We start from the raw sequence: 27,714 nt of genomic DNA, 5'->3' as shown, positions 1-27,714 counted from the left end.
CCCAGCGGAAAGAGCAGCGGGATTTAATGACATCCGAGTCCCTGCTACCAGTCCAGGGGAGGGAATTCCATCTGGAATGAGCAGGGGTGGGGAGGGGGGACAAGTGGGATGGCCCTTAGTGTCCAATGTTTGTTCATAAAAGAGCTCGCAGGGCCTGACGGATGCGACCCAGGATAATTTGGGATTATGGGGAATTCCCCCTCCTTGTTCCTGGAGCAGGGAGGATGCCTGGGGAGCCCAGGTGACATCGCACGGGTTATCCTGGGGGTGCAGAAGCAACTGTGTTTAATGGGGAGACTGGGAGCCGGGAAGGCGGTGGGCTCCGAGCCCCTGGCGTGTGTCACTGCCAGCAGAGTGACAGGGGCTGCGACAAGGGCTCACCTGAGCTCACAGCAGCACAAGGAACGCCCAAGGAAAACCCCGGTAGCTCCTGGGGGGATCTGTGCCCCCCTGGACCCGGGGCCGGGGTCAGGCACTGCCCGCTCCCGGTGCTGCGGATCCCGCAGGGGCAGGAAGGAGCTGCAGGAGCTGCAGTGGAGAAGGAAAAGCCAGAAAACAATTTACAGCTTCCTGCAGATGGCAACCGGTACGATCGGGCTGACAAACACCGATGAGCAAGCGTGAGGGAGGGAGGGAGGGAGGGATAAATAAACCTCGCAGCTCGTGGAGTAAAACAACCTGCTGGGATTTACTGCAGAAAATTCCCCCTCCAGCGCCGGGCTCCCCATCCCTGCTGCGGCAGGACCGGGGCACCCCAGGGACACCCCCAGGGGACCGGGGGACACATCCAGGGGACACATCCAGGGGACACATCCAGGGGACAGCATCCTCCCTCCTGCTGCCCCAGGGCTGCTCTCGGGGCCAAGGAACTCAGGAGCAGCCGCTGCAAAACCAACCCGAGTCATTCAAAACTTCTTTTGGTTTCTAAACCGGTGAAGCCCCAAGTCTTTCTAGGGGGGCTTTTGCTTTTTTTTTTTATATGAAACTTCATGACAGGTGGGTTGTCTTCTGTCTGCAATATTTTTTCGTAGTTTTTCCTCCCGGTGAGCAGCTGAAGGGACTCGATGCGGTGTGGCCCTGGGGAGGGTGGCCAAGGGGACACTAGGGGACACCAGGGGACAGCGAGGCAGGACTCTGGTGGCACTCCCGGCCCGCAGCTCCCGCCTGCCTGCCCGTCCTCAAAACTGGAATAATCTCCAGTGGACAATAACTGACATAAAGGAGGTGAGAAAAAAAAAACCTGCGGGCTCATTTGTGCTGGGAAATGCCCGAAATTCCCGGAGCTGCTGGGCACGGGAGCAGAGTGGTGTCACAGGGGCACAAACCCATGGGGACACAAAGCCAAAAAGGCACAAACCCAGAGGGGCACAAATCCATAGAGACATGAACCCACAGGGGCACAAACCCACGGGGGCACGAACCGAATGAGCCCCGGGCTCGCTCAAGCCCGATTTTCTGATTTTCTGATTTCGTGATTTTCTGATTTTCTGTGCAGCATCTGCCTGCAGGGATTTATGCACCGAGGGCCAGGCCGGGATAAGCTGGGGGTGGCCAAAGGCCAAAACCACACATGAACATTCATGTGGGAATTTCCACGTGCAAGAATTTGGGATACCCAGGTAATTGGGTTCTTGGAAAAACGAGCCCCCGGCACATCCCTGCCCCACAGCTGGAGCCGGTGGGATCGGGGAGCTGCAGAAAGAGGCTGAGGGAAGGGATTACAGGCTGGGCTGGGAGGAAAACCCTCCCAGGCAAAGTTAATGAAGAAATCATTGTGCAGGGATCAGCCCCGCGCCGCTAATGAGCCTCGTTGTTATTTAAATGAAGCTCCTGGAAGGGCTGGGTGAAGAATTCATTATGAGATGATTTTTCTGAGCGCTGTGATGAACGATGGGTATAAAACCAGCCATCCCTCGGGGGAAGGAAGCTGCAGAGAAATTCAGCTCCTGGGGGAGAGCAGCTGGAGTTTGCCATGGCACAAGCAGAATTGTTGTGCAGCCCGGAGGGGGCAGGTGCTGCAGCCCGGCCCGGGGATGGCAGGGGCTTGGTGGCTCTGCTGATTTCTTGGTGGCTCTCCTGCTTCCCCTTGGCTCTTCCTCCAGAGCCAGGCTGTGTCCCAGGCTGCTCCAAACCTCCTCCAGCCTGGCCTTGGACACTTCCAGGGATCCAGGGGCAGCCACAGCTTCTCTGGGAATTCCATCCCAGCCCCTCCCAGCCAGGAATTCCTTCTCAATATCCCATCTCACCCACTCTCTGGCAGTGGGATTCCATTCCCTGTGTCCTGTCCTTCCATCCCTTGTCCCAAGCCCTTCTCCTGGAAATCCCACAGGCACTTCAGGGGCTCTGAGCTCTCCCTGGAGCTTTCTCTTCATCGAGCACCAGCTCAAACCCATCACTCACAGCTCGGTCTTGTTGCTGTTGAGTTTGAGTCTTGCTTTTTTAATCCAGAATAAAAATTTAGTGCTGTCCTTGACTCTTTGTGCTGTTGCCTGGCTGTCCCAAGCCTGGTGAGACACGGGGAGGTGGCAGTGCCACCACCCTGACCTAACCCAGTGAAGAGCACAAAGGGGAACCAAAAAAAAAAAAAAAGGATCAATAGAAAGGAATAACAACAACTCCCTGCAGAGTTACGGGACGTGGAAGGCAAATATCGATCAGATGCTTTGGGAACCAAGCAACAAAGCCCCAAGGATTTCACCACAAACTTTGCTTAACCAAGTGTGCAGGAAGGCGGTTTGATGTGGGCCGTTCCTGGGTACATAAAACAGAATTAATTTGTTCTCCCTGAAAGCCAGCAGCCAGGAATATGAAATATTGAAACAGCCTAAGCACGTTTGGCATGTGCCGAGCCATGAGAGCACCCGAAGAGCCTGAGTGCTCAGGGGGTCAGAGCAGCTTTGGAGCAGCTGTGGTGGCCGTGTCCCTTTGTCCCTGTGTCCTGTCCCTGTGTCCCTGTGTCCCTGTGTCCCTCACCTGCAGCCCTCCCTGCCTGCAGTAGGGATGGAGAAATGCTCTCAGGTCTGAGAAATGAGGATTTATTTACACCAGCCCCAACACCAGGCACCGCAGCTCTGAGCTGGGAGTGGTTTCACTGCTCAGCACGGCCCTGCTGCCCCTGACTGCACCCCCAGGCCACCCTGAGAGCCCGGGCAAGCCTGGGGACAGGCTGGGGGATGGATGGAGCCCCTTTAACCCTTCCTGCAGCCCCTGCCCCGGCAGGGATCAGCGTGTGCCAGCTCCCTGCCAGCTGCTGCACCCCTGGTGCTCCGGGCACCGCGAGGGATGGCAGTGCCATGTTTGCTTTGCCTGGATTTCCTCCTCTCTTCCCAACACCTGGGTGTCTCTGTCCCCTGTGTGTCACCCTCCTCTGGGTGAGCAGAGGTCTGGGAGCCCCCCGTGGTCCCTGGCACCGTGTCAGTGCTGGCAGTGTCCTGCTGTCCCCAGGGACAGCCGTGCCCGAGTCCATCCCATCCCCAGAGCAGGCAGAAATCCCACAGGGCACTGCTGGGGAGGGCGGGGGAGGCAGGAGGAAATGATGAATTTTCACAGCCAGGACGGGAGCAGGGGCTGTTCCAGCCGGGTGGCGCTGTGGCCGTGTCCCTGCGATGTCCCCGTGTCCCTGCCCCTGTCCCCCTGTCCCTGCAGCTGTCCCCGTGTCCCCGGGCTGTCACGGTGTCTCTGGGCTGTCCCCTCTCTCCATCCCCTCCGGGGCTTTATGTAAGCTCAGGCTCCAACATTTGGGCTTTTTCTCGCCCAGCGGCGGCTGTGAAGGATCTCCTGCCGCCGGTGGGTGTGGAACTGGGTCTCTCCTCACATGAACGCAGCATCTCTCTCCCCGCTCCATCCTCGCTGCACGGAGGACGTGGAACACGCGAAAGCTGTGAAAGCAGAAAGGGAAAAACCAGAGCAGCTGATGCCACCCCGCTGCGGGGGGTGCCTGTCACCCCGTCCGTCCCCAGTGTCCCCGTGGAACCGGGGCAGAGCCCCCTCCCCAGCGCTGCCCCTGCCGGTGTGCCCCAGCCTGCGGATCCAGGATACGGGATCCCAGCTCCAGGATCCCTGTCCCTGCTCCAGGATCCGTGTCCCTGCTCCAGGATCCGTGTCCCTGCTCCTGGATTCCTGTCCCTGCTCCTGGATTCCTGTCCCTGCTCCAGGATTCCTGTTCCTATACCAGGATCCCGACTCCAGCATCCTTGTTCTTATTTCAGCATCCCTGTCCCCACTCCAGGATCCCTCTCCCTTCTCCAGGATCCCCGTCCCCATTCCAGGATCCCTGTCCCTGCCTTGTCCCTCCTGGCGTGCTGGGTGAGGGCAGGATGACAAACGGATGTGGAAGCTGCCGAGCGCTGCTGAGGCACCTTTATATCTAATTACAGCTGGACCTTTCCTCCACCTGTTTCCTGCAGCGGATTTGGGTCCCGAAGAGAAAAAGAGATTAAAAAAAAAAAAAAAAAGAGACAAATCTATTCTCCAGCTTTTTTGAATTCTTCAGAGGAAGGCGGCGTGGAGCAGCATCCCCACATCAGGGCGGGGCTGAGGCTGCAGCGCTCGCCGGGTGCTCCCACCTGAGCTCCAGGACCGCGGCTCCCACACTCCGGCAGCTGTGCTCGGAAATGGGGAGAATTCCGCCTGGATTTGGGGGTTTTGTGTCTCTTTGCTGGGCTTTGGGGCTGGCTGTGGTGTGGGGTGAGGCTGCGGGGCTGCAGCTGTCCTGTGTCCCGGGGTTTGGGGTGGGGGATTTTGCTGGGGAGGTTCCTGGGCTCTTTGCCCCTATTCCCACATGTCCCAACACATGTCCCAACACATGTCCCTGTGGCTGCTCCCAGCTCCCCCTTCCCAGAGCAGCTCCTGGGAGGATGAGGTCCCTTCCTGAGGATGTGAATCACGGCTCCAGGGGAGGCTCCCGCTGCCTCCCGTGCACACACAGGGGCTGGGGCCAGGCAGCTCCGTGAGATCCCAGCGTGCCCGGGAGGGGAGACACCAATTCCCACTGCACCAGGAGGGCTTTGGTGCCTTCTCTGCAGCAGGAACTGATGGAGGGACAAACAGCACCAGAACTCACATTTTTATGGGACCAGGAATGGGCTGGGCTGATTTCCCCTCTGCTCCAGCACGGTGCTCCCCTGAGGGTGACAGGTCAGGGTTGTTTGTGTGTGCGAGTCCCTCTGCACACCTGGAGGACTGCGCTTGCAGTATATATTTATATTAATAAATTTAACAGTTTCCTCGGAGGAAGGAGCTGCTGGGATGTTCATCCAGACTTTTCAAAGTGCTGGGGGGATCTGGATCCTCAGAAAATTAGCACGGCCATGAAGATCCTGCCTTTAATATGACGTGACTCAGAGTGCACTAAATAATGAAAAAAGTAAAATAAGGTAGAATTATGTAAACTAAGGAAAGAAGAAAGCAATCTCTTGAGAGCAAGAACTGTACCTGGCTTTTGTACTTTTGTACCACTGCCCAGCAGTGACAAAAGTTTGAGCATGATTATCATGATTATCAACACTCGTAGGGGGAAATAAAAGCCATATTCTCTGCATTCCCCATGCAGCAGTTATGGGGGCTGTCCTTGGAAAATGGGAACATACAGTAAAAAACAACAAGGCAGGGGCAGGCAAAGCCCAGAGTTTACAGTTCAAAGGAGCAGAATTCAGCCTGGTGTGGCTCCACGTGCAGAGCAGCAGCATTGAGGGAAACACCCCACTCCCCTGGAACAGTGCAGGGGGAAGGAGTCAAAACGCCTTGTTATTATTTATTATTATTTCCATTATTGCTGAGTTCCTTCCCATGCTGCAGGAGTTATTTCTGCTTCCAGATCTCTGTGTGAGGCTGCAGTGAGTGGGGCTCCCGGGGCAGGGGGGACCCTGGTGCTGCTGGGCACTGAAAGCCCCATGAGAACATCCCACACACCCCAGGGATGTTCCCTCATCCCCTCCCAGCATGAGCAGGGGGGGGACTGCAATTTATTTCTCCTTCTTAGCAGGGAAATCAGACGGTGCTGAGAGATGGAAGCAGCCTGCTGTTCCTGGGAGGGTGACATCAGCAGGACAGGTCAGCCCCGTTTATTACTGCAATGAACCTTTTAAAGCAGCTGCATAATAACAGCCCTGGGCCTATTTTGGGAAAGTCTCCTGGGTGTTTAATTCCATGGAGTGAGCGGGGCTTTCTTCAGAGAAAGAGCATGTAGGATGGAGGGCTGGATGACAGCAGAGCAGGGATGGTCTCGGGCCTCAAAAGGGGAAGGATTACGTGGATGCAGATCCAGAATTAAATCCCAGAAATGAGAATTTAGAAAGACTGGAAATATGGTTACATTTCACTTGAAGTTGTCTCGTGTTTTGATTGGAACTCTCATCTCCTCAGCACCCAGACCAGGAGGATGCAGCACCAGGAGGGCCCAGGGAGAGCTGGGTGTCAGAGGAGGAGGATGATGGATCTGATTTTCGGTGTCTGTGAGTTACTGTCAGGGAGTGAGAGAGATGAATGGTGGATGTGGTTGGAAAACTCCTCCGTGCCAGCCAGCTGAGGTGTTTGCAGTGGGTTGGTGAAAGAAGGTCATTATTCCAACTGTAAATTCAAAAAATCACGCCCAGAGGACCCCTGAGCTGGCCGTTTGTGCCCCTGTGTCTGTGTGGGAGCCCTGGGCATGTGGCCACCCCCACGGCCAGCCTGGCACAGCTGCTGTGCCCGAGCTCCTGCCTGGATCCCCTCTGCACTTGACTCGTTCAGAAAATCAGGGTAGAAAAAAAAGATCCTGGCCTTAACAGTGAGAAGTGTGTGACTGGTGAGGACCCAGTGCTGTCACTGCCAGTCCTGCAGTGGGCATGGGGCAGTGCAGGTGTGCCCGTGGCTGGCACAAAGACATCCAAACCTGCTCCCACTGAGTCCTGCTGGTTCCCCCACCTGCAGTGGGACAGGACAATGTCCCTGCCTTGGTGACCCTGCCCACAGCCCTGCCCGTATCCCTCCCTGCCAGTGTCCATTCCTGTCCATCCCTGCCAATTCCTGTCCATGCCCAATGTCCATCCTTGTCCATTCCGGCCCAATGTCCATCCCTGTCCATCCCTGTCCATTCCTGTCAAACCCAGACTGTGTCCATGTCTGCCTGTGTCCAGTGTCCATCCCTGTCCATCCCTGCTAATTCCTGCCCATGCCCAATGTCCATCCTTGTCCATCCCGGCCCAATGTCCATCCCTGCCAGTGTCCATCCCTACCCAGTGTCCATCCCTGTCCATCCCTGTCCATCCCCGTCCATCCCTGCCCGTGTCCATCTCTGTCCATCCCTGCCAATTCCTGTCCATGTCCGGTGACCATCCCTGTCCATCCCTGCCCAGTGTCCATCCCTGTCCATGTCCGGTGTCCATCCCTGTCCATCCCCGCGGGATGCAGCCTCTCTATGCAAATCCTCATGCAAATCAAGGGGGCGTGGCCGTGCCCAGGCTCGCGGGGAGGGGGGCGGGGCGGGGCGGGGCTCGCGGTGCCGCGAGGCGCCGGGGGGCGTGGCCGGGGACGCAGATGGGGCGGGTCGTATGTAAATGAGGGGCGGGTCGTATGCAAACGAGGGGGCGTGTCCCGGCGGGCGGTGCCGGAGCCTCCCGCCAGCTGCGGGCAGCGGCCCCGAGCGCGGCCCCGGCAGCGCAGCCGGAGCGGCAGCGGCAGCGCCGGTACCGGAGCCGAGCGGGCCGGGCCGGGCCGGGCTCGTAGCCCCTTCCCAGCATGGCCGAGCCACCGGCAGCACCGGCCCCCGAGGGCGAGGAGGGCCCGGTGCGCTTCGCCCGCAAGGGAGCCCTGCGGCAGAAGAACGTGCACGAGGTGAAGAACCACAAGTTCACGGCGCGCTTCTTCAAGCAGCCCACCTTCTGCAGCCACTGCACCGATTTCATCTGGTGAGCCTTTCCCCCCGCACCGCCGCACCGCTCCGGGACACCGGCTCGGCGGGACATCCCTCCCTGTGCTCGCCCAGCCATCCTCATCCTCGCCATCCTCATCCTCACCATCCTCATCCTTTCCTCCCGTCCCCGCATCCCCTCCCAGTCCCCCCGGTGCCTGCTTCCCCTCGGCCCGGCTGCCGGGGCCGGGCTCTCACCGCTCCTTTCTCTCCGCAGGGGTTTTGGCAAGCAGGGCTTCCAGTGTCAAGGTGAGTGTGGCGCTACCGGGGGGGATTTGGGGGGACCCGCGCTCCGTGTCCGCCCCCCGGGACCGGCCCCGCATCTCCGTGCGGGCAGCACCGGCCCCGAGCATCCATCCCCCGGCACCGGCAAGAGCAGCTTAGTCATTTTTTTAATCAACCCAGCAACTAGTCGGTGCCTTTAAGCCGGTCGGGTGTCGTTAGCGGAGATAAGCGCCCAGGACTTCAGCCTAAATCCCCCGAAAAAGGCCGAGGGGAGTTTGGTTTTAATGTACTTAACGCCAAAACATGTGTTTGTTGGAGTGGCGAGCGGGCTGGGCGAGGGCTGCTCCCGGCTGGAACTGCGCAGCCGGCGAGGACTTGAATGGCTTAGTTGTGTTGCTGGGGAAAAAAAAAAAAAAAAAAATCCGAGGCTTTATAGCAAAATATGTTGCAGTAGCCGGGTTACTATGACCAGAATTCTTTGTTCTGATAATGCTGGGATTCTGGAGGGGGCTCTTCAGGGATTCGGGATGTCCCCTCGGGAAATCGGGGTGAATGAAGCCAGGCGTGATGTGGTTGTTGTTGTAGCCAGCCCAGCTGCGGGCTGCTCCTGTCCTGCCAGCCCCACCTGTGCGGCTTCAGCTCTGCCTGTGGGGCTCAAACGGGGCCGGTGCTCGCAGCTGCTGGCAGTGAGATTTTGCTTTTTGTGAATATTTGGGACAGAGTTTTATTTCGGTGGGTGGCTGACTCCCAAGTTGAGGTATTTGGCATGAAAACAAACGCTCTTTGGAGCTCGAGAAGCTCTTCTCTGCAGCTGTGCTCGGGGTTTTGGAGAGGCACGCTCGGTGTGAGGTGCTGGGGTGGGTCTGGGGGGGCTCCTGTTGGGGGGGGCTTTGGTTTGGGAGCTCTCAGGAGCATCCCTGCAGCTGCCTGTGCAAGCAGCGTGGGGCTAATCCAATCTAAATGATGCTGCTACTCATCCTTGACACTTGCCACGTGTGTATAACCTTCAAATACCAAACCCACCCCCCTGCCACCTATCAGACTGCAGCCCGAAGGCCTGGCCAGGTGTTGGCAGGCAGAGCAAAGTGGATATGGAGATAAAACGTGTCCTAGGGCTGTTTCTCAAGGTCACAGCTTCCCCTGCTACCTGAGGTTTCACACATGGGCTGTTCAGCCACGTTACTCGGAGGAATTTTGGGCACCTCGGATCTCTGATTTGGGGCTTACCTGGCTGTGAATTCCCTGACTTTCCTTACAGTGACGGTGTATTTGTGCAAACACAACGCCCGTGAAATCCAGGGTGTGTTGTGGAGCAGGTGGGGACCACGGCAGGGTTTGCCTGTGTTATTTCTAGAGCCCTGCTCAGTTCTACCTGCAGCATCCAGTGTCAGTAACTGGCGCCTTTCCAAGTCTGTTCCAGCTGTCAGGAGCTGTTCTCCAAACCTGGAGCTGTGCTTTTCCTTCAAGGTTCATCCTTGGATGTCTTTAGCCAGTGTTAGATGAGCCCTCAGTGCCTGGGCAGTGCAGCCCTGGCTCGTGGGGCACTGCCAGGAGCCCTCTGTGCTCAGTGCCACCCCCGAGGGTGGGTGACAGCTCTGTGACATCCCTGTCTGCCTTGAGAAACCCTTTCCAGGTCACTGTGATGTTACAGATGTGACTGTGCCACGGGGAACATTTACTGTGCCACAGGGAATATTTACTGTTCCTCAGGGAATCCTGCAGCTCGAGCTCTGCAGAGCAGCCCAGCCTTTATTTCCCTAAACCCAGTGATCTGTGGGGTTTTCCCAGAGCCCCCCTGTGAGCTGCTGGGGTGCTCCCGTGCCCGGGGCAGCTGTGGGTGATGCCCACGCGTGCCCTGGGGTGGAGGACACGCTGTGCCTCCCTGCAGGATGCTCCCAGTTTGGGAACCGAGCCCAGGGGTCTCTCCCTGTGCCATCTGCTCTGGAATCACGGGGCTGCTCCTGCTGGGAGGCAGAGCTGGGGGTGCCCTGCTCCAGCTGTGCCAGCTGTGCCAACGCTGGGCCGTGCAGGGACCACCAGCTCTGGCTTTGTGCCCCACAGGTTGTGCTGCAGCTGCTGCTGAACTTGGCAAATGTTGACACAGAGGCAGAAAATCCCAGGGCTGGCTTTTGTCTAGGGCTGGCAGGAAGCTCTGGAGCGAGGGCTCTACCTCTCCCTTGACTGAACACAGCTTTAATTCAACTTTAACAACTTCCACCAGTGCTTCATCCCGCTGTGCTGTGGGGTGGCTGGGAATGCAGCTGGGGCACAAGCCTGTCTGCTCTCAGCTGTTCCCACTGCTGTGCTCGCTTTAAGTAGGTTTTCACCTGTGCCCTGATTTCTTTCTAGGGCATTTGTAATAAATTAGATTGTTAATTAGCTCATTACTTGTGACTTTTGGCAGGAAGTTAGCAGAAACTGACTCTTTGTAGCTTGAAATACTAATGGATTCCACAAAATGCCACTTAATTACTAATCTGCTTCTTATCCTCGAACACAATCTCCTTATCCTTGTGAGCATCTCAAGACTTCCTGGGCCAACGTCTCTCGTGAGCCAAAAAGTGTCTGGGTGTGGGCAGGGGAGGTCTGTGCACAGACAGTCCAGGAGCAGGGCTGCTTCTGGCAGGTTAACAAAAAGAAATCAATATCTTGTGGGTGTTGGAAGCTGAAGGATGTGCCTGGGGCTGCCAGGAAGATGAGCTCTGCCCAAGGGAGGCTCCACGGCCCGTGGTACAGAGGGGCTTTCTGGCCCTGCTGTGGCTGGAAGGTGCAGAAACTTCTCAGGAATAAAGAAAAAAAGGGGAGTGTGTGTGTTCTGCCTGTGCTTGGGGGGTTCATCCAGGCAGCCCCAACACCAGGGATGTGTGAGGAGGGAGCAGCCCCTCGGTGTCTGCAGCTGGGGAAGGAACAAGTGGCCAAGTCTTGTTTCTCCTGATGTAGGAACAAGTGGGCAAGTCTTGTTTCTCCTGATGTAGGAAGTGCTGCAGGGCGGTGGAGGGGAGGGAATTGGTCTGAAAGCTTTTGAGAGTGAAGTTCTTGGTCGCCTTCTGGGAATGTGCTGGGAACTGGCAGCTTTCTCTTTGCTGCTCGTGTTTCCCCCGCCTTGGCATCCTCGGGGACTGTTTCTCCCCGTGTCCAGGCAGTTCTTGGTCCCTGTGTGGATCAGGGTGCTCAGGGGATGAGTCCCCAGGAGCTCAACCTGGAGTTGCTGTGGCTGGGCTCACACCCCGAGGGTCTGGGCAGAGGTGAGGAGCAGTGGAACATGATTCACACTCGGGAGCAAAAATAACCTGCATCTGTCACTGCTTTCACGTGTACAATGTAGAAAAAGATCTTGGAAAGGAGAATCTTGATTCTTCTTGAAGAGAAAGGGAAAAAAAAAAAAAGCATCGTTTGGTAATGGGTGCGTGGATAACTTTTCTGGGGAGAATGTTTACTGCCTGTCCCTGCTTGTGACTCAGTAAGCAAAGGAACTCTTCAGATTAGATCTCCTTCCAAACTTTATAGCACACAGAATTCCTCCCTGCAGGTTTCCCTGTCCTCCAAGGCCAGCGCTCTCCTTCTGCTTTGTGTTTTCACGAGTCAACGTCTGAGACCAGAACCGAGCAGCTGGAAAATCTCACCCAGGCCTTACCTCTCAAACAAGTATTTTTCTCTCGTTCAGTGCCTTCAGAAGCCACCCTTCCTCCCCCCCAGACGGAAGTGAAACCCATCACACTTTGCTCTCCACTGCAGCTCGAGCCACTCTGCAGCCTGGGCTCGGCACGGCTCTTATTGACTGTGTTAAATAAGTAAAGAAACAAAAGCAAAACAAACTCCAATCATTCCGAGTTGCCTCAAACCCAGTAATTTCGTGTCAACATATTATGCACACTGGAGAAATGTTAGTGTTCAAATAGACTAATTAAAAATGTTACTGCAATTACTTTTTTGCAACACAAATGATGCTAATTATATAATGCTGCAGAAATTGGAAGCATGATTTTTTTTCGGAGGGTTTTTTGGTGTGGTAACGCAGCTCTGGGTGCTGGAGCCGTGTCCCCAGGGCACAGGGGTGTCCCCAAGGAGCCTGGCCCTGGCAGCAGGGCAGGTAGAGCAGAAAAGGGAAGTGGGTCTGAGCCCTTGTGCTCCTGCACAGCCCAGTGCACCCAGAGCTGCTGGGACATGGTGACCTGTGCCTCTCCCAGGGACCTTCCCAGGCTGGCCTTAAAGCTGTCACCTGGGCTGGCCTAGCTGATCCTCACCTGCCCTGCCCTGTGCCTGGGGGGAGAGGAGTTTGGAAGGAGAGGGGTTCAGGAGAGAGGGATTTTGGAGCGAAGTGTTTAGGAAGGAGAAGAGTTTAGGAGGGAGGTTTTTTGGAAGAGGGGTTTTGGTAGGAGATGGGTTTCGGTGGAGGGAGGGGAATTTTGGAGGGAGCTGTTTGGGAACGAGAGGGGTTTAGAAGGGACAGGTGTTTTTGAGGGACATGTTTAGGAAGGAGAGGCGTTTTGGAGGGAAGTGTTTTGCAGGCAGCTGTTTGGGAAGGAGAGGAGTTTTGGTGGAGGGAGAGGGGTTTTGGAAGGGGATTTTGGAGGGAGTTGTTTAGGAAGGAGAGGGGTTTTGGAGGAATGAGAGGGATTTTGGAGGGAGGTGTTTTGGATGCAGGGCCAGGCTGTGGGGCTGGGCAGGCACAGCTCGGTGCCAGCAGCCCCCTCGTCCCCGTGCAGAGCACAAGGGCTGGCCCAGGCTCACAGTGGAAGTGGTTTTTCTCTCTCTCCCTCCCCCCCTGCAGTTGCAGGGTGGATTTTTCTCTCTTATCTCCGGAGATAGCTGTCATCCTACAGTGATCAGGGGCCCGGATAATGAGGGGTCTGTTTCCTTCCTGGGCTATTCGTTGCTGCCTGGTGCCAGCCCTAGGATGCTGGCTGTGGGGTTTGGAGCTGGCCCCTGGGCATTTGGGGTGCCCTGGGGTGTTTGCAGCACATCTGCCTGGCGCCTGCTGCCTCTGCCACCACTGCAGAGCTTCGACCACCCCAGTCCTGAGCCCCTGCCGTGATTATTCTCCAGCTATTGAGTCTTCCTGGGGAATTTAATGCCTGGGCTGTCTCTAAGGAGACTTCTCAGCAAACAGTGCAGGCATTTGTGCACGCCTGCTCGCTCACACCCATGTGATCCTCCAGATCCCTGCAGCTCACCCATCCCTGGCAGGGTGTGCAGGGCACCCTTCGGTGGCAGCCAGCCGTGGGTGGCCACTCACCTGTCTTGGCACCAGCAGAAGTTGCTGTGAAGCAGGGCGAGACCTCGAGGGTTTGGTGTGTGCTGTGGAACAGGAGGTGGGGTTTGAACCTGCTCTCCAAACTTGGTGTGAATTCTGTGAACTGTTGGGGTTTCTGTAGGAGCTGAGTTGCGCAAGCCCTCGCTGTGGGCTGCTGCCCTTCCTCCTTCCAGCCAGCACAGCTCCTCCTCCTCCTCCTCCTGCAGCTCAACAGGCAAAAAATGAAAAGGCTGGAGAGGCTCCCCAGTGCCATCCAGGATCTGTCAGCAAAGAAGTGACACGATGATGACAGTGACAGAAATGAACTTGTGGCTGTGCCCGCGGTGTGGCCAGGGCAGGATTGCCTGGAACTCTTTGTTAGGGGATGCTGGAGGTGCTTCCCCCGCACTGAAGGGGTGTGTGGTACCACGAGGGGATGTCTGCAGGCCCGGCTGGGATGGGATTGTGCCCGGGAGAAGTGTTTGGGTGGCTTTTCCTGCAGTTCCTGCTGCACTGTGGCCACAGCTGGCACAGCCCGCCCTGGGCTGGTGGCCTTGGTGTGCCTGTGGTCCCCAAGGGCAGCACAGAGAGGTGGAGAGTGCTGGGGACGTGAATGCCACCAGTGTGGCTTCGTGAGTCACTGCTCTGCAGGCCCATAAATGAGAGGCTCTCAGGCAAGGGTGAGTAAGGAGCTCCCTGCAGGTGCCTGGGCAGAGTGTTCCTCGTGCTCCTGGAGGGCTCTGGGCTCTCAGCAACGAGCTCTGGGGAAAAGGCAATGAAACCAAAGCAGGAGTCCTTGTGTGGGGTCCTGCATGCAGCCCCGGGTTGCCAGCCCTGTGTGCTGTCCCACAGCAGGTGAGGGCAGGGGACACAGAGCACAGGGAGCCCCTCCAGACCTTTGAGATAAAGCCTGGCCAGGGACTTGAGCATCCCCTGCTTTGTGGGGCTTTGTCCCGTTGAGATCCAGCTGAAAGCACAGGCCCTGTGTTCCTGGGAGTGGGACCCTGCAAGGGCACACCTGGTACCTGAACAGACCCGTGGGGCTGGGGCAGCTGGGCTGGAGGGTGACAGAGACAAGGGATGTCCCTTGGGTTTCCCTTTCTTCAGGGAAAGGACAGCTGGGGGCTGCTGTTCCCAGCTCTGAGCCCCCCATCCTTCCTTCCTTCCCATCCATCCTCCTCCCCTCCCTGGTCTAGGCTGGGGCCAGGAGTCCCTGGGGGCAGGAAGGTGACAGGAGCAGCAGGGATGTGAAATGACCCAGTGACTGCCTTGGTTTTGCAGGCAGTGACCCAAAGGATGAAGGTGAAAATCTCAGGGCTGGCGTCAGGGGCTGCTGCCCCAGCAGAGAGGGGCAGAGAAGTGACCCTGGCTGGCACCAGAAGTCAGTTTTTCCACAAAAGCCACACGAGAGATGGGGGTGACAGGAAGAAAGCTCTGGTGGAGGTTGGCAGCAGCCGAATTCTGAGTTAAGCAGAAGCAATTCCCAGAAGTAGCTGTGCTGGCTGTAGCTGTTCCTGGGAAGGGAAGGCACCGTTCCAAACCACAGCCTGGGCTGCACCCAGAGCCCTGCAGGGCAGGCTGGCTCCCCCCAGGGGAGGGGGGTCCTGATGGGCACCACGGGGAGAGGCCCTGGGGTCTCTCCAGGGAATGCTCTGCTCTGTCTCATCCCAAAAAAATGGGAAGGAATTGGCTTTGGCTGGGGTGCCCACGGTGGGGATGGAGCTGTGTCCTGGAGCTCCTTCTCTCAGCACCCCAAATGTGTGAGGGTGGCCAAGGACCAGCCAGAGGGGTGGCTTTGGTCACACAGTGTCCTGCTGTGTGCACGTGCCTTGTTTGGCTCGGCCCTGCTCAGTCCTGGGCTCTTGGCACCGCTTGGGTGGCTCTGAGGGATTGATCCCTCCTGCTTTTGGACTGGCCTCCTTCGGGAAAACGAAACAAATGGAAATGTTCTCCCTGTGAGGAGGCTCCTGAGCTCTGGAATTCACAACTCGCCGGCTTTTCTCCCATTGAGGGCGAGTCCTGTTCATGGGGGGGGAGCTCTCTGAGCCCTCCCAGGGCCCCTCCCGGAGCCTTGGCCGTGGCTTCCAAGAGCCAGGCCAGCTCCCTGGGAAGGGAAATGCCTTTCATGAGATGTGACAGCTCGGTGACAGCTCGGTGACAGCTCTGCTCCCGCAGCACTGAGGGGCAGATGGAGCTCTGCTCCTCCCTGCCAGCTGCTGGGCTCTGCTGGCCACATCCTGCTCTGCAGGGACAGTCACACCATGGCCCCTGCAGCCACGTGTCCCCAGCAGGGGCTGCCTTCTGTGTCACCTCCTGTGAGCCTCCCCTCTCCCCTGGAGCTGCCCATTCATTCCCTGCATGCCCAGGTGTGGCTCTTGCCCTCCTGGGTACCTGCCCAGGTGTTGTCCAGGCACTGACCTGTGGCTCTGCTCCAGCTCTTTGCTTTGGAGGGATTTCGGGCTGACACCCCCAGCTCCTTGTAGCCACCCTGCTCTTCCCATCATATAGAAAAAAAAGAATTTAAAAATGTAAATAGTGGAATCAGTGAGTGTTTGGGGTGGGTCACCTCGTTAGCCTCTTGCTTTCAGAATTTTAACTCCCATGGCCCAGAGCAGGAGCCTTCCTGCCCCAGCTGATGGGCACTGAGTGCCTCACTTAATGCTTCTGAGCTACGTCTTGTCAATTTAAATAATTTGCTTCCATATTTGGTCTTGCTTTTGTGCCAGATTTATACATCTTGTTTAAATCTGACAGGCAGAATATACTTGCTGCTAATCCGAGCTGGACAAGGCAGTGCCTGCCAAAAAATCCAATATTAATAAGCTCCAGTACATGGAAGTTACTGGATTTGCAAACTTGAGGCTTGTTATGGCACAGCTCCCTGAAAATTGGGTTTTTTTTGCATCTAGTTAAATCTGGGTTTTTCCAAAGAGCCAGTCTGTGAGCTTCCCTCTTGGGGTGGGAGCTCCCTCCCCAGCTCAGCCTTTGGAACAAGGGAAGCCTTCCAGCTCGGAGCACGAGATGAATTACTGATTTTTGGGGTGTGCTTGGGAAAAGGGGGGGTGACTGGTGTCTGTGCAGGGACACCCTGGGAGCTGCTGGAGCTGCTGGGCTCTTGGGGAGAGCTGGGGGTGCTCACCTGGACAGGAGAAGATCCAGGGAGAGCTCAGAGCCCTTCCAGAGCCTAAAGGGGGACCAGGAGAGGGACAGGACACAGGGAATGGCTTCCACTGCCAGAGAGCAGGGAGGGATGGGATCTTGGTGAGGAATTCCTGGCTGGGAGGGTGAGGAGGATCTGGCACAGATTCCCAGAGCAGCTGAGGCTGCCCCTGGATCCCTGGCAGTGTCCAAGGCCAGGCTGGGCAGGGTTTGGAGCAGCCAGGGACAGTGGAATTGTCCCTGCCCATGGCAGGGCTTGGAACAGGATGAGCTTTAGGGTCCCTTCCAACCCAAACCGTTCCAGGATTCTCTGATTCTATGTTTAAAATCCTCAGTCTCCTGTAGTTCTGCTCTCGTCTTCCTACATTTGGTATTTAGTCAGCAGCAGGGAAGCTAAAAAAGATTCAGATGTCTGAATCTCAGCCTTCAGCTGTTCTTCCTCTTCCTCACGCTGTGTTGCCAGTGTGTTCCAGCTGATCCTGCTGGTGGATTCCTCCCTGGCTTTTGTTGCCATGTGAAAGGATGCAACAGGAATAGCTTCACCTTTGGGGGGAACAGTTAAACACCTTCGTTCTGCTGGTCTGAACAGAGAGCACAGGCACACGGAATAGCTGACACTCGGAGCACATGAACAAATGCATTTTCATGATTTCCAATTATAGCAGAAGAATGAGAGAGTGAGGTGGTGAAGAGGAGTGAAAGTCGTCCTGGCTCCCCTGAATGGCTTCCTGCAGCCGCGGTGACATGGGATGAAGTCAGGATTGTTTTATAATATCACTGAGGAGCCGAGTGAGGGGGAAGTGGCCCATGAATTTCATTTGCATCACTGAGTGGATTAGCTCCTGACGCAGTGCAAAGTCATTATTTACTGTGTCTCCAGCTCCGGAGCCCTTCCCAGCAGCGCTGCTGTGGAGAGGCTGAATCAGAGCTGGTGCAGCCCCTGCCTCCCCGGCAGGACCAGCAGAGCCTGTGGGCAAGGGAGGGAGCCTGGGATGGAGCCTGGCAGGGCTGGGATGAGCTGGGATGGAGCCTGGCAGGGCTGGGATGAGCTGGGATGGGATGGGTTGGGATGGAGCCTGGCAGGGCTGGGATGGGATGGGTTGGGATGGAGCCTGGCAGGGCTGGGATGGAGCTTGGCAGGGTTGGGATGGGCTGGGATGGAGCCTGGCAGGGCTGGGATGGGCTGGGATGGGCTGGGATGGGATGGGTTGGGATGATGGAACCTGGCAGGGCTGGGATGGAGCCTGGGATGGAGCCTGGCAGGGCTGGGATGGAGCTTGGCAGGGTTGGGATGATGGAAGCTGGCAGGGCTGGGATGGGCTGGGATGGAACCTGGCAGTGTTAGGATGGGTTGGGATGATGGAGCTTAGCAAGGGCTGAGTTCTGGGCCTGCCCCAGGAGAGCCTGACTAAGCTGGGCTTAGGGCTTCTCATCCTCTGCATTCATTACTCTTAAACTCTTCCACTTGAGCTCGGCTTAGCAGAAATCCCTGGCAATGCTCAGCCTTAGCCAAGAGGGGACAGAGGTGGTGCAGCTGTGCCCTGTGCCTGGGACAGAGGCACTGTCCCCATCGTGCAGGAGCTGTGCCAGGCTGTGCCACGTCCCTGCTGGAGCCCCTCTGTCCCCACCAGTTGCTGTCACTCAGGATAAGGCACTGTCACCCAGATGATTTTTGCACAGCTGGAGATGATCCCCGAAATTATTTATATTTATATTTATATTTATATTTATATTTATATTTATATTTATATTTATATTTATATTTATATTTATATTTATATTTATATTTATATTTATATTTATATTTATAATTTATATTTATAATTTTCCGTGGCTCTATACCATTTTTGCTGTGCAGATGCCGTTGCTTGGCTATGATGATGGAGATGGATTTGGGAGAGGCTTTGGTTTTGTTTTTGTTTTTATTTTTATTGTGTGCCCCAGGATGGGCTCTTTGGACAATCAGCCTTGATGGGGAGGCATCAACATCTCCACACTCACTTGGTTTCTGTAGAGTTGGATGGAATAATTTGCTTTTTGGGGGTCTGGTCAGAGCCAAGTGCCCTTTCATGTACATCTGTAATGCCAGGGGGTTCTGAGGATGGAGGAGCTGCCCCTGTGTGCAGGGGACACAAAGGCTGAGCAGGAGCCCAGGGGAGATTTCTGCCCCAGGAAAGGCTCCAGACCTGGACTAACTCACATTTGTGTGATCTGGTGCCTAAGGACTGTCCCAAATCGCTCAGTCCATTAATTCCCGAATTTGTCCTGCTTGTGTTTGATGGAGAGGAGCCTCAGGGCTGGAATCTTCTGGAGAGGAGGGTGGTGGGTCCGGGGGGGTGTGGGGTGACTTTGAAGCTGTGTCCTTGTGAGGAGGAGCAGGGACAGGAACAGGAGCAAGGACAGGAGCTGGAATAGGAGCAGGGATAGGGACTGGGGCAGGGACAGGGACAGGAGCTGGAATAGGAGCAGGGACAGGACCAGGGATAGGGACAGGAGCTGGAATAGGAGCAGGGACAGTGACAGTGACATGGGCAGGGACAGGAGCAGGGACAGGTTTGGGACAGGGACAGGAGCAGGGACAGGGACAGGAGCAGGGACAGGAGCAGGGACAGGTTTGGGGCAGTGACAGGAGCAGGGACAGGAGCAGGGAAAGGAGCAGGGACAGGAGCAGGGATCCTTCCCTGGTGCCTGGGGCAGGGAGGGCACAGCCACTGAGGTGACAAGGGCACAGCTGTGACCTGGTGTCTCCCAGGGCTTCTGAGGTGGAAAAAGTGTCACTTACTGGGTCATTCAGAGACCGAGTCTGGGCTTTTGGCAGGAGCAGAGGCTTTAATTAGCTGCTGCTCAGTAGGGCTGCTATTAGATCTTCAGAGCAAGATGCTGGACTGGAAAAAATGCAGCAATAGCTCATTTGCTCAGGAAGCCATGATGGTGATTTGCATTTTGGTCGAGTGCTGAGCCCTTGTAGAGAATTTTTTCTAAAATAACTTCAGACTCTAGCTCAGATTCCTTCCCTCTCTGCACCTGGGTGAATGTCTGGTCCCAGACTCTTGGGCTGTGGATTCCTTTGTTTGCAGCACAGCTCTGCAGGGAGGGCTGGGCTCTGGACATGTCCTGTCAGCAAATGCTGCGTGACAAATGGCTTTTGTCTCTCCACCTTGGAGCAGAATTCAATTCTCCCTTATTATACACCTAACAGGATTTTTCTGCTCTACCAGCAGCCCCTCTGCTGACCTGAATACCCAGGAGAGGTGCAGCAGGGTAGGAAGTTTTTTCAATGCATCCCCTGAACCTCAGCCCTGCTGCTGCTGGAGGAGAAGGAGCTTTGAGATGTGTTCTGAGCATCTTTGGGCTCCTTTTTTTTCGGTTTCTCCTGTGCTGTCAGCCTGCACAAATGCAAAACGAGGACAAACCCCCCCAGCCTTGGGCTGGCTCCTGCTCCAGGCTGTGCCCCAGGGCTGCCCATCAGTGTCCCAGGTTGGGTGGTGGCTCTGTCCCCAGGGTTTGTGGTGGCCAGGAGTGGCCATGGCTCAGTGCAGGGCTCTCACTGGATGTCCTGGTCCCCTGGGCTGGCCCTGCTGCTCATGGTGGGAGGATTGCATTGCTGCCATCCTTGGCTTTGCTGCCATCCTTGGCTTTGCTGCCATCCTTGGCTTTGCTGTTCCTTTCCCCAGTGCTTTGGCCTCTGTGCCAGCCTTTGGAAAATAAAATCCCTCTGCCTTCACCTGGCTGCAGTTTGGCCCAGCAGGTTACGAGGCAAGAGGCTGATTTTTATTTTAGGTCATGTTAGCAGTGTCCCCAAGGTGGTGTGGGTGGGAAAAGTGGGATAAGATGAGTGACAGGACTCCCTGTGGCACCTGCTGCCTGTCCCCACGGGGCAGGGAGCATCCCTGGGTGCTGTGTGCCAGCTGGGATGGGGACAGGAGCCTCAGCTCAGCACCCCTGGCCAGCAGCAAATCCCTCCGTGCTGGGGAGTTCCCTCCAAATCCACCTCCCCTCTTCTGGGCTTTGTAAATTTGGAATAAACTTAATTTCTCTGCTGTTACTATTAACTGAGTCCGAGAGGATGGAAATAAATGCCTGTTGGGAAGGGCAGGCTGACTCACTTTCTCATTCTCCTGTAAATTTCCATTTAAGTTTCAGTTGAAGCTCAGGTATGAGGGGAGTGAAAGCCGGTAATTTGTGACAAAAACTTCTATTTTAACTCGCAGTAGAAGAACTCCCTTTTTAATTGCAGAAATTACAAGGCTGGGATTTTTGTAAAGGAAATTTTTTTTTTTTTTTTTTTTCTTGCTGTGGATGCTTTGCTCCAGGGCCACCCAAGGGGACAACATGGGGGGACCTGCACCACGGAGGGTCCCCTGGCCGTGCCCTGCTTTGCTCTCCCTGCTGCTGCTGTGGCTTGTTGGGGTTCTGTGCTGTCCTGGAAGGGGCACAGCAGCCAAGCCTCCCTCCAGCAGGATTTTGGTGGCTTTGTGGTGTCCCCCATCACCTGTCCCACACCCAGGCTGGGCTTTGCAGCCTTCTCCATCGTTCTCCCTGCACCAGCAGCTCCATCATTTTGGTGCTCCTGCCCTTTGCAGGAGCTCTCTGGGGTTTGGAGGGTGCAAACCTTCCCTGCTGCCCTGCATCCCCCAGGCCTGGGGGCCCCTTCCTTGCTCTGGGGGCTGCTCATTTATCTCATTCGTGGATCAGGTGCCCCGGGCTCTGCTGCAAGTTCTTCCCTTATCACTCCTGCCTGGGCTGTGAATTTACTTCCACTGTGTCAGAGCGAAACAAGAAAACTTCTTTAAAAAGCAAGAGGAAAGTCATGTGAGGGAGAACAGTGTTGTGTCAGCACTTACAGAGGGTTCAGAATAACTCACTGTCCCATCTGGTGCCTTCTGAGAGGGGAAGCAAAGGGTTCCCAGCCAGGGCTGCCCTCCCTGACCTGTGCTGGCACTCAGGGAAACTGGGGGACCAGTTGGGTGCTGGGCTGGGCTGGGAGGGACCTTCAAACCCACCCAGGGCCATGGGACACCTTCCACTGTCCCAGGCTGCTCCAAACCCCATCCAGGCTGCACTGGGACACTGCCAGGGGCAGCCCCAGCTCTCCTGGAACCCCTTGAGGGACTGCAAGATGCTCCAAGTCCAGCACCCCCCTCCCCAGCAGCCTGTGCCCTAAATTAGAGCAGCAAGATGCTGCAATGGGTCCATATGGAGACTCCTAAAATAATAGCAGCCAGCTCCCTGCTGACTTGCACGGGGTGCTGGAGCTTTTGGCTTTAGGATTTTTTGGATTTAGGGAGCAGAGATGCTGGTGGGCTGGAGCCAGACCCGAGGTGCTGCTGCCTTGGCCCCTCCTGTGTTGGGATGGGCTCAGCACCATCCCCTCCTGCTGCTGGAGCATCCCACGGCTTTTGGGGAGCTGCTGGCACCCATCCATTCGGTGCAAGGCTAAAACGGAGCTTGAGGGCAGCCAGGGCAGGTGTGAGTGTGGAGGTGCTGCCAGGCACGGGCAGGAGCCCTGGCATGCCCTGGTGCTCTGTAGAGAGCTCTGGGTGTGTGTGTGGATGCTGCTGCTCACGTTCCAGTCCCTCTTTATTGCCCTTTGGCTTTGATGTTTTCTCCCTGTAATGAGCCAGGGCCGATGGGTGTCTAATCAGGAGCTCGTTTCTCATCTTCCTCCTCTGCAGGGGCTGCTGGGCTCCTGTGATTGCTCTGCAGTGGCCGTGGGAGGTGGCTGCCTCAAAGGACAGCTGTTCCTTTGATTTCCTATTGCACATTCAGGTCTTGTCCTGCTCGGGTTTTATTTGCTGTCCTGCCAAGCCATTCCACTGAAACGAGAGGTGTAATTGTGAGGGCTCGAGGCTCAGCATCACCTTGAGGCTCAGCATTGTCCGTGCTGGGAGTGGGAGCACTGGGAGCCCCAGCACAGCCAACTGGGAGTCCCAGCACAGCCAACTGGGAGCACTGGTGCTGCTGACCCAGGAGTGACACTGGTACGCTGAACAAACCTGTGCTGCAATAGCCCAGAAAAGCAGCGGGTTGTGATGTCCTGCATGGAGGAAAAGGAAAAGGAAAAGCTCCTTTTCCTGTTGGAGCTGTTGGGGTGTGCAGTGAGCAGCCCCTTCCCCCCTGGCTGAGCTGCAGGGGGGGTGACCAGGGCAGCCTGTGGGGACAGGGGGGGGATCTGGTGGTGGATCTGATGGGGTTAGACACGAAAATCCGCATTTGTAGTTGGTGATAGCAGGGGCTGTGTCCCCTGCCGAGGAGCAGAGCTGGGCTGTGCTCTCAGATAAGAGCCCAGCAGGGCCTGGGAGCTGCTCCCCAGGGGAAGGATGGGCAGGATAATGACCCCGCTCCCATCCTGGGGGGGGATGCTGCTGTCCCCTGCAGAGCTCTGGTGTCCCCCCAGACCCTGTGGAGCTGGGCAGGAGGGGACACATCCTGGCAGGACAGTCCTGGTGGCCTGGGTGCCTTGTGGAGCTTTGTGTGCAGGAGCCAGGTTTTGTAAGCAGGGCTGTGCTGAAGCAACACGGAAACCGTGCAGTAACTTCCTGTGAGTGCCTCTCACTGGCAGAGGAATTAAAACTACACAGCCTTTAAAAAGACTTAAATGGAGAATCAAAGGGTGCACTTCAGGTCTTTGTGTAATGTGGGAGAAAGGGTCGTTATTTTCAAGCTTATTTGCATCTGTGTGACTGGAGGGAAGCCTGGGGTAGCTCAGCTGTGTGTCTGGGGGAGGTGACATCCCCCGGTGTCACCGTGCACACAGAGAAGCTTCTCCTGCGTGGTGTGGGTTATTTCATGGAGTGCTCTGCCTTCCCCCAGGAATGCTGCTCCAAACGGTGCCAGCCAAATGTGAGCCTGTGCTGCCTCCCCTGCAGGGGGGAAGTGTCCGTGGCCAGGCTGGATGGAGCTCTGGCAGCTGGGATGGTCCTGCAGGTCCTGTCCAAGCCAAACCCTGCTGTGGTTCTGGAGCCAGGAGTGCTGAGACTCCTCGGGCTCAGCCATTTCCAGAGGGGCTGCAGGGCTGCTTTGGTGCTGTGGCTGTGTGCAGGATTTGGGGTGAACCCAGGCACTGTGGGGTTCCAGCACCTGAGAGGGGAGAGCCCAGGCACAGAACCCTCCTCATCCTCAGCAGCTCCTGGGGTGACACAGGAGAGCCCAGGCACAGAACCCTCCTCATCCTCAGCAGCTCCTGGGGTGACACAGGAGAGCCCAGGCACCTCGGAAGGATTCAGACTCTGAATTTGTTCCCAGACCTCCCCATGAGCAGGTGGAGCTCCCCAGTGTGGTGTCCTGGTGTCAGCTCCCTGTCACTACCCCCCCTGTGTCACTGTGCCCCCATGTCTGTCACTGCATCCCCCCATCATTGTGTCCCTGTCACTGTGTCCCCCCGTCATTGTGCCACCCCATCACTGTGTCCCCCTTGTCACTGTGTGCACCCCTAGCTGGCTGCACCCCTGTGTCACTGTGCCCCCGTCACTGTGCCACTCCTGTCACTGTGTCCCTTCTGTCACTGTGCCCCCCCTGTGTCTCTGTCCCCATGCCCCCCATCTGGCTGCACCCCTGTGTCACTGTCCCCTCTGTCATTGTGCCCCCCCTGTGTCACTGTCCCCTCTGTCATTGTGCCCCCCCTGTGTCACTGTCCCCTCTGTCCCCGTGCTCCCCATCTGGCTGCACCCCTGGCTCGCAGCCCTCCCCCAGTGTTTGCCATCAGCACCTGCCTCTGCTCTCCTGACACGTGGTGATTTCTCTCTCCGTGGAGCTTTCTGAGCAGTCTAAATTGAGGAAGGGGAGGATCACTCACAGACTGCCACTGCCTTGGCTCTATTTTGAGGGAGTATTTTGAGGTTTGACTCAACTGTAGCAGCCTCTCTGCAGGGCTGGATTGATAGTCAGGAGTGGTAGCAGGTCAGGTAGGCTATTTTTGGAAGGGCTGTTTAATTGTCTGGTGTGATTCTTGCAGGGCTGGTGGCTGGATGGTTTCTTATCTGCTGTCAGAGTTTGTTAGCATGAGGCAGCTCTGCTTACACGCTGATATTCAATAATAAATCCACGAGAGGGGCTCGGATCTGCTTTGTCTTACCCGGCTGGGAGGGTGGCAGGGGTTAAAGGGCTCAGCATCTCTGTGCTTTAATGCCAGAAACTGCTCCAGGATTGTTGTCAGTCTCTTCTCCCCACCTCCAGTGGGTCTGTCACTCGTGGGGCATCGCTGCCCACCCAGGACCTGCCCACCCTGGGCTCTGCTGCCCTCCCTGCCCGGGCTGGATTTGGTTTCAAGCTCATTTTCCACCCCAGCTCTGTGAAGGACACGCTCTCAGCAGCAGGGAGGCTTTAACTAAAGGCTTGTTGGCCATGTAAGCCAGTGCTTAAAATGCTTTTGCTCTGCCTGGCTCCTGAGCTCCAGAGCAGGTTTGGGGTCTGGGGTGGGCTCAGAGGGATTTCCCAACCCCAGGGATGCTGTGTTCGTGCTCAGGGATGCTGTGATCATGGTCAGGGATGCTGTGATCATGGTCAGGGATGCTGTGATCATGCTCAGGGATGCTGTGTTCATGCTCAGGGCTCTCCCTGTTGTGTTGGCCAGGTGCAGGAGGGCCAAGGCAGCTCTCCTGTGTGCCCATGGGATGCCCACAAGCCCTGGCACCCAGCCCTGTCCTCCTGCAGCTCCCCAGGCCCGTCCCTGGGGTGTCACCCTGCAGATGGATGGCCCAGGATCTCCTGGTGCAGCATTTCCAGAACATTTCCATGACATCCCATAGCAGTGCCCAGGTCCTGCCCGGTGCCTGGGAGTTGCTCACACCTGGTTCAGGCTTTGATTTTGGATCTGTGGAATGCTGAGGGCTCACATCCTTGTTTGACCTCGGGGTCTTTTAGTCCTGGTCAGGAAATTCCACTCTTACCCCTGGGAAAGAGAAGGGGAGGGTAAATCCAGGATGAGGACAGGGAAGGGTTTGCCCGACCTGCTCCTCCTGCCTGGCCTGAGCTCAGTCCCAGCTCATTTCTGTCCCCTCTCCTGTCACCAACGTGTCCAACCACCCTGTGCTGGGCTGGGGATGGCTCCAGGTGTTCCCCAGCTGGAGCCTGACCTGTACAGTGATCAGGCTGAAGGAAAACTCCTGAAAATCCCACCGAGGAGCACAACCCCCGACCTCAGGGTGATGAGGGGACTTGTTCCTTGTGCAGTGTGCTGCAGGACATGGGAGCCAAGGAGCTCTGGGATTGTGTTGGAATTGTGTCCCAAGGCTCTGGGGTTGTGTTGGGGCTGTCCCCAAAGGCTCTGTGGTTGTTCCCCAGGGCTCTGGGGTTGTGTCCTCCGTCCTGTATCCTGTGTCCTGCATCCCCCTGCTGCTCTGTTTGGGGTCCTGCCTTTGGTGGAACCTGCCAGCTTGAATGAGTAGCTCGAATTAATTTCATTCTCAGGCTGGCTTTGCCGTGCTGACTCACTTCCAGCTCCCTGAGAACTCCAAGAGCCGATTCCATGCGAAGGCAGAGGAGCAGGAACCCAGAGGAGGGAAGGAGGCAGTGCCTGGGCGTGGGGCAGGCTGTGCTGGGGGCTCGATTTTGGGGGGAAGCCAAAGGAACTCTGAGCTCAGGCTGCAGCCAGGGGCTGGCTGGGAGGTGCAGGAGATGCAGCAGCATCACCCTGAGCTTTGGCCAGGTTTCCCTGCAGGGCTGTGGGGTTTGGGGCTGGCCCCTGGGGGAGCAGGAAGGGGAGCACAGGGCAGTGCCCGCGTGTCCCCACAGCGCGCTCGCTGGTGTCACTTCCCCACAGCTATTTTTGTGACACTGCTCAGCCTCAGCTGGGCTTTGTTTCGTGTCTGCTGGGCTTGAGACAGCGAGTCCTGGCAGGGTCCTGCTCGTCCCTGCTCCGAGGAGATTTTCGGGGAAAAAAAAAAAGAAAAAAAAACTGGAAAAAAAAATCTGTTTTTGCTGTTCTGGGGGTCACACACGGTGCCCTCTGCACCCTCAGCAAGGCTTTGGCTGTCACTTCATGGTGCCCAAACCTCCCGAGGGGGGGTTCTGGAGGGACTGGCTGTGCTGGGGACTGTAGGGTGTTTATGGGGGCCTGTGAGGTGTTTATGGGGGCTCTGGGGTGTTTTAGGGGGACTGTAGGGTGTTTCTGGGGACTGTGGGGTGTTTCTGGGGACTGTGGGGTGTTTTTTGGGCGCTGTAGGGTGTTTTTGGGGGCTCTGGGGTGTTTTTGGGGACTGTGGGGTGTTTTTGGGGGCTGTCCCAGCACTGCAGCTCCATGGGGGGAGGCTGTGAGTGGGAAGGCTGGAAGGGGGAGCAGCTCCTCGCTGTTCCTCCTAATTGCTCTCCCACTTCTGTACTCGAGTGAGCGAGGAGCTGTCCCTGGGGACCCTGCCTGCTTCTGTCATCCCCAGCGCCCTCCCCACACTGGGGCCCTTTCAAAGGAACCCTTCTGTGTTTTGACTCGTCCTTCTTCCCCTTGATGTGAGGATGATCCCTCTGGATCTGCTGGAGCTGCCAGGGCTGTGGTGAAGGCTCCTGAGCGGGGGCTGAGCTCCAGGGATGCTCCCATGGGGAGGTGTGGGAGCAGGGCTCAATCCCCAGCCTTTGCCTCAAGAATTCCTTGCTCCAGACTTGTTACTAGAAGCTGATAATAAAATTTGTAGGAGGGTTTTTTTCACTGATGGAAAGTGTGGGGGAGTGCAGGAGGAGCTCCCCTGATGTGCTCAGCGTGGTCTGGGATTGTGGAAAGCTCCAGCCCCAAGGCTGGGCTTTGAGGTGGGTTCTGGATTTCATGGGGATGGAGGTTCAGGCATTTCCTGGCATGGCAGAGTGTGAATTCGGGCAGGTCCTGCTGGGGCTGAGCTTTGTCAGGTGCCAGAGCTGGCCGGGGTGAGCCAGGCTGTTGGATCCCAGAAATCTGGAGCTTTCTGTGCTTTTTCCAGGGGGTCTGTGCCTGAAAACTCAAAACCTCCCGATTTCAGGGATCCAACAGCAGGGCTGTCCCCATGGAGTCCCTGAGCTCATCAGGTCCTGATGTTCTCCAGGGGCTGTGCCAGGGCTGCTGGCATGGATGTTCCTGCAGGGATGGGTCAGTGCTTTCCACACCACCTGCCTGGAGAAATGGGGAATTCTGCTGCTTCTCCCGTGCTGGGCTGGCTGCATTCCCTGCTCCTGTGGGAGCCTGCAGGATCTGCTGAGGCTGCTGCTCCCAGCCAGGTTTCGTGGCCCTGTTGGCACTGGAGGTGGG

At 56.7% G+C, this 27,714-nt stretch overlaps 1 protein-coding gene and 1 long non-coding RNA gene across 3 annotated transcripts in view; both read left to right on the top strand.

The window, feature by feature from the left end:
• Positions 1–24: 24 nt before the first annotated feature.
• On the top strand, positions 25–7,434 carry LOC148221860 (uncharacterized). The gene is made up of 4 exons (XR_015807139.1): positions 25–586; positions 1,496–1,619; positions 5,981–6,051; positions 6,364–7,434. It is a non-coding gene; the product is annotated as an uncharacterized LOC148221860 (long non-coding RNA).
• A 177-nt stretch (positions 7,435–7,611) lies between these two features.
• Positions 7,612–27,714, top strand: part of PRKCB (protein kinase C beta) — an 82,196-nt gene continuing 62,093 nt past the window's right edge. For both annotated transcript variants that reach the window (XM_014886394.2, XM_014886393.2), the window contains exons 1-2: positions 7,612–7,886; positions 8,106–8,137. In XM_014886394.2, coding sequence (XP_014741880.1) covers positions 7,717–7,886; positions 8,106–8,137 — 202 coding nt within the window. In that variant the 5' untranslated portion in view covers positions 7,612–7,716. The remainder of the gene's footprint in view (positions 7,887–8,105; positions 8,138–27,714) is intronic.

Source organism: Sturnus vulgaris, chromosome 16, assembly GCF_052056855.1.
Source record: "Sturnus vulgaris isolate bStuVul1 chromosome 16, bStuVul1.hap1, whole genome shotgun sequence".
NCBI lineage: Eukaryota > Metazoa > Chordata > Aves > Passeriformes > Sturnidae > Sturnus > Sturnus vulgaris.
The sequence above is the reverse complement of the archived record's forward strand: the minus strand, read 5'-3'. Positions and strand labels throughout refer to the sequence as shown.